The 11810-nt window shown below is 52.4% G+C and overlaps 1 protein-coding gene across 2 annotated transcripts in view; it reads left to right on the forward strand.

Annotated features, from left to right (window-relative positions):
• The window catches only part of ELF4 (E74 like ETS transcription factor 4), a 49857-nt gene extending 40558 nt beyond the window's left edge, over window positions 1-9299 (forward strand). For both annotated transcript variants that reach the window (XM_084870720.1, XM_084870719.1), the window contains exons 5-9: window positions 431-622; window positions 1470-1553; window positions 1635-1827; window positions 3176-3541; window positions 4648-9299. In XM_084870720.1, the coding sequence (XP_084726846.1) occupies window positions 431-622; window positions 1470-1553; window positions 1635-1827; window positions 3176-3541; window positions 4648-5449 (1637 nt within the window). In that variant the 3' untranslated portion in view covers window positions 5450-9299. The remainder of the gene's footprint in view (window positions 1-430; window positions 623-1469; window positions 1554-1634; window positions 1828-3175; window positions 3542-4647) is intronic.
• The last annotated feature ends 2511 nt before the right edge of the window (window positions 9300-11810 follow it).

The raw sequence follows: 11810 nt of genomic DNA on the forward strand, positions 1-11810 counted from the left end.
GACGGTTACAGAGTGGCTACATGTACCAGGCATCATCTTACTGTGACCTTGGGCATGTGCCCTGCCATGTGTGAGTCTCAGTTTCCTCATCAGGAAAGCAGAGGAATCGGGCTAACGGGTTTCTAAGGCCCCCTTCAGTTGTAAAAATAAGTCAATGACTAAGTCAAGGTGGCCCTTTATCCTGGGAGTCGCCTGGAACTTCCCAACAGCAGTGGGCTCAAAATGTGGCAGCCGTCATTGGGGCTGGTTCATGCTCACAGGTCTACAGATGTTTGTTCTCCTCATGGTGTGAGATCCATGAGGTATTTTCAGGTGTCTCCCGTGTTTGGGGCTCAGGGGAACAGCACCTCTGCTCTTTCCCCGGGAGCCCATCCTTCTCTGGAGCGCTGGGAGAGCACGCTCCTACCCTGCACTGGCCTTTCTTTTGTAGTCAGCACCTCCGAAATGCTTCCGGACTCAGACCCTGCGCCAGCCGCCACTCTGCCCAACTACCTGTTTCCTGTCTCTGAGCCCAATGCCCTGAACAGCGCTGGTAACACTGGTGACCAGGAGGGGCAGTCCCTGGAGGAGCAGGTCTCCAAAGAGGAAAGTGCCAAGAAGACTGGGAAATCAAAGAAGAGAAGTAAGAGAGAGAGAAAGTTGTGTGTGTGTGTGTGTGTGTGTGTGTGTGTGTGTGTGAGAGAGAGAGAGAGAGAGAGAGAGAGAGAGAGAGAGGGACTTCAAGGAGTGGGTGGTAAGAGAGGGGCAGAATGTGTGGAGGCCCACAGACACATTAAGAAGTCAGCTCACTGGTATGGCAGTGGTGGATGGAAAGGCCTCCTTTACATAAAGTAAAACCTGGTCCTCCCATAGCCTGACATCTCCCAGCCCATTCCTGTCTGCCCAGCATAGATGTAAACTCTTCCAGAAGTGCCGATGATCCCAATGCATAAGATCCCAGGCTGGGTGTTCAAACACCAGGCCTGGCCCCCATGGCCAGTCCCTGGCCCCCTGGGGGCCTCTGCTGTGTGCTTTGTGTTCTTATCTTCCTTCTGAGAGCTCATGCAGCCAAGACCATATATGGGAGAGGACTTTGGGCTTTCCCAAGCCCTGTGTTATTGATTTACTTGGGTGATGGCTGGTTGAGACTGCCTCGTCATCATGGCAACCAAAACCCCAGTGGTGTACTCACCTGCAGAACAGTCACACCTTTAGGCTGCCTTTTCATTTTAAAACTTAGCCTAGGTGGATTCTGATCTAAAGGTGACTCATTGCCCCACATTGTAATGCTGTTCTGGGGCCTGAAAATGAGGGTGGCCCATTGGGCAGGTGCACATACTGGGAGCTGTGGCCAAGGAGAAAGATCCTGGGCTCTCCCTTGTCTGCCTTGTCACACCCAACTTGATAAGCTCCAGGCCCTCCCTCTTGGGAGCCTGGCCTGCAGCACTTGCCATGGTCTCAGCCTCACCCTGCTCTCCCCTTCTCCTCAGTCCGGAAGACAAAGGGCAACCGCAGTACCTCGCCTGTCACTGACCCCAGCATCCCCATTCGGAAGAAATCGAAGGATGGCAAAGGTATGGCTGGGAGTCAGGGGAGCAGGGGTGGAAAGGGAGCCTGGGTGCCTGGGCCACCCCTCACCACCTAGTCCTTTTCAGGCAACACCATCTATTTGTGGGAGTTCCTCCTGGCACTTCTGCAAGACAGGAACACCTGCCCCAAGTACATCAAGTGGACCCAGAGAGAGAAAGGCATCTTCAAGCTGGTGGACTCCAAAGCTGTGTCAAAGCTCTGGGGGAAGCAGAAGAACAAGCCTGACATGAATTATGAGACAATGGGGAGGGCTCTAAGGTAGGAGGTCCCTGCCCTGGAAGAATTACAACGCTCTTCCTCATGTGCAAGGAGGCCCTCTTGCTATAGGGTTTCCTAATGTTCCCATCTGCTTGCCCTAAGCCACTCCCAGGCCCCCTCTGGAAGGAACAATTCCTTCCTCTTGCAGCTCTGTCCTAGCCTTTTCTTTCTTGTTAGAAGAGCATTTTATGGCATCCCATCCCCAAGAAATTCTTCCTTTTATTTATTTACTAGAGGCCTGGTGCACGAAATTCTTGCACTCAGGGGGTCTCTAAGCCCGGCCTGAGCCCTCTTGCCATCCGGGAACCCTCGGAAACGTCCAACTGCCAGCTTAGGCCCACCTCCGCTGCTGCATTCACCAGCTATGAGACCAGCTTCTGGCACACTGACCACCAGGGGGCAGCAACTGCATTGAGCGTCTGCCCCCTGGTTGCCAGTGTGCATAATAGCGACCCAGTCATCCCCCCATTTGGTTGATTTGCATATTAGCCTTTTATTATATAGGATTTTTAATTTTAAAAAAATATATATATTTTATTGATTTTTTTTTTACAGAGAGGAAGGGAGAGGGATAGAGAGCTAGAAACATCAATGAGAGAGAAACATCGATCAGATGCCTCCTGCACATCCCCTACTGGGGATCTGCCCGCAACCAAGGTATATGCCCTTGACCAGAATTGAACCTGAGACCCTTGAGTCCGCAGGCTGACGCTCTATCCACTGAGCCAAACCAACTAGGGCAAGAAGGTCTTCCTTTTAAAAAAAAAAAAGTATTTTTATTGATTTTCAGAGAGGAAGGGAGAGGGAGAGAGATAAGAAACATCAATGATGAGAGAGAATCATTGATTGGCTGCCTCCTGCAGGCCCCACACGGGATCGAGCCTGCAACCCGGGCATGTGCCCTTGATCAGAATCAAGCCCAGGACCCTCCAGGATAGAGCAGGCTGATGCTCTATCCACTGAGCCAAACCAGCTAGGTCAAGGTATTCCTTCACATTCTTCAAGCCAGAGATCTAGGGAGACGGACCAGAGTTACCCACAGCTGGTGTCTCAGACTGGAAAACTGCTGAACCTCACATCATCCATCCATCCTCTCTTGTTCTTCACTCACCCCCTGTCCTCTGCTCCAACACAGGATGGAGGTTGGCATTTGAAACCCCTTTTTATGGACACGTTGCGTCCTCAGGAGATCTCAGAAATGTCATAAAATTCTTCCAAATCCAAGTGTTGGCCTTCCAACTACCCTTGTCCTTGAGCTCCCATCTGCTTCCTGGCCAGGCTCCTCCTCATGTTTGCCCTGCCCTGAGGGTGGTATGCCCCTGGCTAACTCCTCAACCCTTTCCCCCAGATATTACTACCAAAGGGGCATCCTTGCCAAAGTGGAAGGGCAGAGGCTGGTGTACCAGTTTAAAGAGATGCCCAAGGATTTAGTGGTGATTGAAGACGAGGACGAGAAAAGCGAAGTGGCAGAGGCATCCCCTAAGGCCTCCACCTCCACCAGCACTACCCGGCGAGCCAGCTCCAGGGTCTCATCCAGAGCCGCTCCCCAGGGCAAGGGCAGCCCTCCCTGGGAGAAGCCGAAGGTTCAGCAGGTCTGTCTGCAGTCATCTGCAAGTCTGGAATTGGGCCTGTCTCCAGATGAGGAGATTCCCACTACCTCCACCGTGCTGGTCTCTCCACCAGAGGGCCAGGCCAAACTCACCAAAGCTGTGAGGTAAGGGCACCCACATTGTCATGAGTCTTTCCATAGTTCCTTGTGCTGTGGGGAGCAGTTTTCAACTTCTTGCAAAGCTCTGCTGTGGGTCTAGCTTCATGGGACCCTGGCAGGACCCCTGAGAAGCCAGTAGGGCACTTGGTCAAGAAAGGAAAAGCAATTTGCCTGAGCTCACACACTAAAGTGATGGCAAAGACAGCTCTTGACCAGGGGGACATGTGTCACCAGCTGGGGCTATTCCTGTTACCCCAGAGGGCTCCCCAAACAACCAGCAGGGGCCTCCACATCTGGGCCTCTCTCCCTAAGCCTCCTCCACTCCAAAAAGGAGGCAACAAACAGAGAACGTTACAGGGACACCCATCTGCTTTCCTCAGGCGCACATGGAAAGCTCTTGATACCTCTTGCCCATGCGAAGTGCTTCCAATTTTCCCTGCAAAGGTTGGGCTTTGTCTGAGTTGTGTGTACTAGTGTGTGGCTCTCACTCCGCTGGCATGAGTCACTGAGATGCACTTGTAAGAAGAGAAGGTGGTAGAGTGGAGCAGCGAGGACACGGGCTCTGGAGTCAGAAAGCCTAGATGAGAGTCCCTCCTATTAGCTGTGTGACCTAGGGCAAGTGACATAACCTCTCTGTGGCCCAGTTTCTTTGAGCTGTTTCTAAGATCCAATTATTAATCTTATTCAACTCGTGGGCTATTTTTGTTTTGTTTCTTTTCTTTCTTTCTTTTTTTTTTTTTTTTTTATTGATTTCAGAAAAGGAGAGCAAGAGAGAGTAACCTCAGTGATGAGAGAGAATCATTGATAAGCTGCCTCCTGCAGGATCCGGGGGATCGAGCCTGAAACCCGGGCATGTGCCCTGACTGGGAATTAAACCCTGACCTCCTGATTCACTCATCCACTGAGCCACAGTGGCCAGGCAGCCCTTGGGGTATTTTGAAGATAGAGAGAAATAGCGAATGTCAGTCATTTTTAGTGTCCCTGACTAAGCACTCAGTGTTAACGGAAACAAAAACAAAACACCTTTGACTCCTTTCCTCCTGTGGCCTCCTTTCTAGCCAGTTGGGAGGTGCCTGCTGCCTGAACCAAATCTGTTTTCTGTTTCTTCTCAGCGCTTCGTCAGTGCCTGGCAACATCCACCTAGGAGTGGCCCCTGTGGGGTCAGCCTCGGCCTTGACCCTGCAGACGATCCCCCTGACTACAGTGCTCACCAATGGCCCTCCTGCCAGTACTACTGCTTCAACCCAGCTCGTTCTCCAGAGTGTTCCACCTGCTTCGACCTTCAAGGACACCTTCACTTTGCAGGCCTCTTTCCCCCTAAATGCCAGCTTTCAGGAGGGCCAGGTGGCAGCACCGGGGACCCCACTGATTCTCAGTGGCCTCCCCCAACTTCTGGCCGGGGCCAACCGTTCGACCAATCCAACGGCAGGCTCTGTTGCAGGGGCTGGAGTAGCAGGCCCCAGCTCTCAGCCCCCGGGGACTGTCATTGCTGCCTTCATCCGGACTTCCAGTGCCACAGCAGCCCCTGGGGTCAAGGATGGGTCGCTGAGACCCAACTCATATGTGCAGGGCATGGTGACTGGGGCCCCCATGGAGGGGCTGCTGGTTCCTGAAGAGACCCTGAGGGAGCTTCTGAGGGATCAGGCTCACCTTCAGCCACTTCCAACCCATGTGGTTTCAAGGGGCTCCCACAATCTGAGTCTTCTGGGAAACCAGACTTTCTCTCCTCCCAGCCGCCCCACTGTTGGGCTGACCCCGGTGGCTGAACTTGAGCTCTCCTCAGGCTCAGGGTCCCTGGTGATGGCTGAGCCTAGTGTGACCACATCTGGGACCGTGCTGACTAGATCCCCAACCCCAGCCCCCTTCCCATTCAACCCCACTTCGCTCATTAAAACGGAGCCCCACAACATATAAACAGAGGGTTGGGGAAGTGTGACCCACCAGGCAAAGCTGAGCAGCATTTTCATATGGACTGCCTCTAGCAGACTAACAAGTAGCTCGCCTGCCCTTCCATTTTGGTGGAATGTCAATATACCAGACTCCCCCATCCCTCACCTCTGCCTGAGGTCACATGATCAATCTATGCCCAGTTTGAGCATTCCTGGAATCAGACCATAGCCTTCAAGAGCACTAGGGGATATGCTCTTGCCAGGGAAATGGGATGGTGCAATGATGAAGGGATAACCTCCTGAGAAGTTGGTGGCCAGGGCGGGAGCAGGAACTTCGTGGGAAGATTCATGTTCGCCTGGCTGTATTTCACCATCCATGTTCCCTCAGCGGGGAAGTGACTATCCCATATGTGAATATCCCAGTATGTATTCGTGTGTACTTATGGGACTGTATCTTCGTTTCTTTGGAGAGGACGAGGGTGAAGCCGTGAGGTCTTCAAGAACATGTGTCTCCGCGCACTCATCAGCCGCAGAGATGAGGATTTGTTTTAAGGAAAAACATTCCCTAGTCCCCTTTGTACAAACCAAGACTCATTTGTTCTGAGACTATGGGGGTGCAGGCTGGGTCCCCCAAATCTGGAGAGATGTCACAGAGCTGGAGCAGGTTTGGATAGAAGAGCTCCCATTGGTGTATGCATTGGAGCAAACGCAATTCTAAAGGACAGGAGAAGGCCACACGGGATAAAAGCATAAAGAGAGGGAACTCAGCCCTGGGGAACAGCCCCCCACTCTAGACTGAGGCTTTCTTCCTGGATGTGGCCTCATGGCCCATCAGTCACTTGCCAGCATGCTTGGAACCTTGACCGCTGTGTTGAAAGGTTAGAGGGGGGTAGAGTGCCCCTCCAGGGTCAGACCCAGCAGAGTCCCCAGGCAGAGCTGAATTAATTGAATGTCTGTACCGAGGGCCGGGGCTGTAAGACCAGGCTTTGTGCCTGGCCTACACCCCGAATTCTGGGTTCCCTCTTAATTAATTTTGCTCCAGATATTTTCCTGCCGCCAGGCATGGTGGGGATAGTTGTGTTAGCAATGTCAATTGGATCTGCCTCCATCACTGATCATATGTGCCTGCCGCGCAGCCAGCCAGTCTTCTACTCATCTCGTTAAGTTTGCCAACCCACCCGCCCCCACCGTGGCTACAGCAGATGTTCACATGGACTTTCACCCCTCTTCTCCAACTTCCACTCCTGACCCCGATTCCTTCTTCCCCAAGGAGACGGGAGCCAGGAGACGTGAGCCCCCTTGGCACTTTTGTCTCTCCATGGCTTCTGGCTTCCTGCTTTCCTCTTTCTAAATGGCAACTGATTCTTAAAGTCAACTCCTCTGCCGAAGGCCGGATCTCCTCACGCTCCCTCCTGTGCATTAGCTTGTCTCTCTCCTGCCAAATGTGGAGGGCAAAGCTAAGACCTGTCAGCCTTGGAAACAATTGTTATCTGGTGAATTTGGTTAATGTGAATCAGTGCCTCAGGACCTTTGCTATGTCCTCGGTGCAAAACCATCCACTCGATCTAACTACCTCCCCAGGTTGCTCTTCTCGCTCTCCTTCCGGTCACTGCCAAGCCCGCTCTCATCCTCTCACTTTATTCTTGTTTTCCCCTGGGGGGTGGGGAAACTATATACGGTTGTGCAGGTGTATTTATTACACATCTCCAGCACTTGGCATTAAAGTGCCTTTTTTAAAAAAAAAATAAATCCGTTTATTATGACAATTTCCTGATGGTGGAAAGTAAAGCATTTTGAGAAAGTTTCTTTCTTTCCTTTTCTTTTTTTTTTTTCTTTTTTTTTTTTTTTGTATAAAGACACTGCATGGGTTAGGGGTGGCCCTCTCTCACTCACCAACTCCATAGAACTCATCATCTGAAGGTCACTGATATTTTCATGGTGACACCAAATGTGTTCACATTTCTTGGTCCCTGTGAGCCCTCACAGCATGTCACATTTCTTCCCGTCACCTTCCGAACTAGCCGGCCTCAACTCTGCCCCCTGTCCCCTGTTCTCTGTGCAATGCTGGCTCCGGATCTACCGCTTTCGGTATAGGCGTCCCCCAGGGTCCCATCCATCCTCTCAGCTCTGAATCAGCATTTCGAGGATGAGTCCAACATCGAGAGCCACAGCCCCCATGTCTCTCCTCAGCTCCTGGCTCCCGTGCCCAGGGGTCTGTTGGACATTTCCACCCAGATGCCTGCCAGGTCCTCAAAGGTACCCCCCCTCCCAAAAGTCAATTTTGAAAGCTCCCACATAGGCACACAAAACCTTTCCAAGAAAAAGGAAAAAAAAAGCTGTCATGTCTTGCCTATTTCTGTTCATGGTGCCACCATCTTTCTGACTTTCTAAATTTGACATTTCAGAGCCATCTGAAGGTCGCCTTCACTTGACCCTGTCCCTTCCCACTTCTCCTGAAGTCCAGTGCCATTTAATATGTCTCTCAAATCGGACCTTTCTGCCACATTCCCAGAGCCTCAGACTACCCAGAGCTTAATCCCCTCCAGCCCCAGACTCTTCCAGAGCCTCACTGTGACCTGCCCTGTCCCCTCCAAGCTGCCAGGGCGCCAATTCTGATCTTCTAGCTAGGAAGCTTTCAGGGGCTCCTCATTGCCTACAGGGTGCGACTCAGGATAAGCTCTTATCCATTCCAGGCAGCTGGGCATTAACCTTTTTATTTGCTGACTTACGAGGCAGTCGGGGGTCCTGGAGGAGGGGTTAGGGGGACACTTTAAGACTCAGGGCAGTAGCTCCAAAAGCATTTTGAGCGTAGCATCAGCCCTGTCTTCAGACAAGGTCCCAAGTCCTTGACCTTCCAGCAAGGTCCTTAACCATCGGGTCCCATCTGACTTCCCATTTTTCACATTGCTTCCCCCACCCCCAACGTATTGCTCCGGCCAAACTGATACACTCGCTGGCCTTTGGACACGTTTAAGTTTCCCACTTCTGTGTTCAAGTTTCCCACTTCTGTGTTCTTGCTTTACCTGGTTCTACTTAACCAGAATGCTCCATCCATCCCGCTAGCACCAACCGAATGCTCTCCATCCTTCGAAACTCAGTTCCTGGAAGCTGCCTTCCCGCAGTTTTTTGTTTGTTTGTTTGTTTTTAACGTAGCAATTTCCACTTTTTTGGCAACTGATCACAAACAGCCTGTGACATCTCCTTTGTTATAATCACAAACTGTTACTTAAGTCTTCAAGGACCTGGACTTATTTCATCACCCCCATTAGTGTGTTGCTTTCTGAGGGGCGGGGGTATGTAGCCCCCACACAGCAGGGCACACTACATAAGAAGCATGTAGTGAGCATCAGCAAACGGTTACTGAGTGAGCTGGTGAGTGATGGGGACCAAACTGTGAGGTGGGTAACGCTGACCTCCCCTTTGCACAAGCCCTCACCCAGGTGCTCCACTGCCCAGGGCCCGCAGTCCCTGGCTCAGTGCCCTCGTGGCCTCCCCACCCCCAGCCTCTACATTCAAGAGTTGTTACTACTTTGAATGTCCCCTAACCCTAAAGAAACTTCCCTGTCAGTTTCTTTCCTAACTCAAAGCGTTAAATTAGCTAATGTGATAAACTAACCTGTGCTGATAGAGTTATGGGAGAGGGCTAGAGGAGAACCAGAAGACAGGCTTCTTTTAATGAGGGTTGTGTGGCAAGAACATCCCTGCCTATGTGATAGGTTAATGGAGTCAAGAGACTCGTTTCTCGCCCCCAGCAGCTGATGTATTACTCCCCACTTTGGGCTCCCACAGCACTTTGTATTATATATACCTCTTACTGTAGCACTTAGCGCATGTAGGTCCTTAGTTATATGTTTGTTTCCCCTCCAATAGACTGTGAGCTCCTCAGGGACTGTGTGTTAGTCACTGATGTATTCCCAGCGCCTAGCACGGTGCCTGGCACACAGTAGGTGCTCAATAAATGTTCATTGAAAGAATGAATGAGTCCTCTATATCACCATGGGGATTGCAGCCCTATGCTGTGGCAGGCAAGAGGGGAGAGAGGACAGCCCGTACTTGGGGGCTACCACAGCTTTTTTTTACTCATGTAACACTGTAGGCATCTGCTTTCTTTGCCTGGGTCTGTGGCCACAAGGAGCCCAAGGCTGCTTCCAGCTGTGCCTTGCTGTCTCCAGGTGTTGTGGGCAACTCTGAACTCCTGCCCTTAGCTGCTGCCCCTTCCTGGGACAGCCTCACGCTCATTTCCTCATTCCGGAGTGGGACTGAGTGACAGAAAGGTCGAGCCCAGTGAGAGGGGCAGGGCAAGAAGTTATTCTCACGAGCACAGGTCTTCCTGACCCCATCGCATATTTTTAAATATGCCACTGCCCCCAGCTCCAAAGTTGCTGGATTTGAGGCGAGTGAGCTTATTCCTCTCCAGGCAGCTCCCAGGGCTGGGAGGCCCAGGCCGTTGCAGCCTCCCAGAGCCTGTCCCTGGCACACCGGACGTGGGGGCCTAAGTCCAGCAGGGGGCGCTGTCCAGCCGAGGACAGTGGGCTGGTGGCCCCAAGGAACCCAGGGGAGAGGCAGCAGGAGCGGGGCCTGCGGCTCCCGGCAGAGGCGGTCAGAGCTGGCATCTCTTAGTCTCTGTCTTGACCCTGCGCCCCCAACTATCCCGGTGTGACTCTGACACCCCGCCAAGGCCTTCCATGGCTGGGTAGCTTCAAACTTTCCCTGGCTCCTGTCCCCTCCCTCCACTTTCCAAGGGAAATGAAGCGCTTGATCGGTGGAATGCCTTCCTCCCATTGGCTGGCTGTGCCATGGTCCCGCCCCCTCCCCCCAGCCTCCCTGACGAGCAGGTGAGCATGAGGCGGGCCCAACAGCCCAGTTGCCACGCTCTCCTGGCCGGGGCGCGAGTGTTCCCGGCCTGGCTCCCCTCCCCTCCATAGCCTGTCTTTAACTACACTTTCACGCAGCGCCGCTTTCCACCTTAAAGTCAGAAAGCGATCAGGGCAGGGAGCCCGCTACATGGGCTTAGCAACAGAGGGCCCCGACCTCCCGCTAAATGAGCCCGGGGATGTATCTGCGCCCAGTAGCCCGACGCTGTAGGCTAGCCAGCCCCCCACCCCGTCCCCAGGTGGAAATCCGTGTTCTAGGGGAACACGTGGAGGCCTGGCCCGGCCCGTCCGGGGTGCAGAAAGCCAGAGCACTGTACGCCCCCCCCCCCAACCTCAGCCCTCCATAGCTAAGAAGGCAGACCCCATCCTCCCTCACACACACACACACACACACACACACACACACACACACCATGCGCGCGTACATTTTAGGGGATAGGACACAAGAGAAATACCTAATGAGCTTTCCCGTTGGAGATTAGAATAAGGGTGGGGCAGGGGTTTACTACCCAATCCAACCCCACCCCTTCCAGCCACCCAAATAGGGATGCAGACACAGTGGATGGTTCTTTTCTCCCAGAATAGGGACCCTTGGACCCTTGAATAGGACCTCCGTTTCAACCCCTCACCCCAAAGAGGAAGTCTGGTAAGAACGTCATTAACTGTAGGTTCATGACCTGAGTGTGTGGGAGGAACTAACTTCGAGCTCAGCAGCCATGTTTACTCAATAGGACTCTCTTCCCTAGTCGGTAAATTGAGCCCCATTTGGCAGATGGAGCAACTAAGGCTCGGAAACATTAGGCTCTCGCCCAAGGTTAACCAACCTAGGTGGTAAGTGGTGAAGATGGCCCTTCCCCCAGAGCAGTGGTCGGCAAACTCATTAGTCAACAGAGCCAAATACCAACAGTACAACGACTGAAATTTCTTTTGAGAGCCAATTTTTTAAAACTTAAATTGCTTCTAAGGCCACTTCTTCAAAATAGACTTGCCCAGGCCGTGGTATTTTGTGCAAGAGCCACACTCAAGGGGCCAAAGAGCCACATGTGGCTTGTGAGCGCAGTTTGCGGACCACGGCCCTAGACCACACTGAAAGGATTAGGAGGTCATTTCATAAGAGGCCACCGTCTTTGCCCCGATTTCCACCAGGGATGCAGATCTCATATCATCGTCCATACCTCCTACTCTGATCTTCCTAACCTGGGCAGAAGGGCAGAGAGAGGACTCAGGAAATGTCTGGGGAAAGGAACCCAAAATTGAGAAAAGAAATAAACGGGTTCCACTTTTAGCTGCCTCCTTTCTCCGGGGGACCAACGGGGTGTGAGCACCCACATAACCAAACCCAAATGCCTGTAGCTGTCCATAACTCCCCAAACCACTATTCCTTCGGGCCATTCTGACTTTGCCACAGCATCTGCTTCCTATCGTAAAAGGAAATCCTGTGCAACCCCCACCACTCTCCCTTCATCTTTTTCTTGGGGGGAATCTCACGCAGTTTCCTATTCCTCTCTCTAC

The sequence above is a fragment of the Pipistrellus hanaki genome (assembly GCF_964339955.1).
Source record: "Pipistrellus hanaki genome assembly, chromosome: X".
NCBI classification, from domain to species: Eukaryota; Metazoa; Chordata; class Mammalia; order Chiroptera; family Vespertilionidae; genus Pipistrellus; species Pipistrellus hanaki.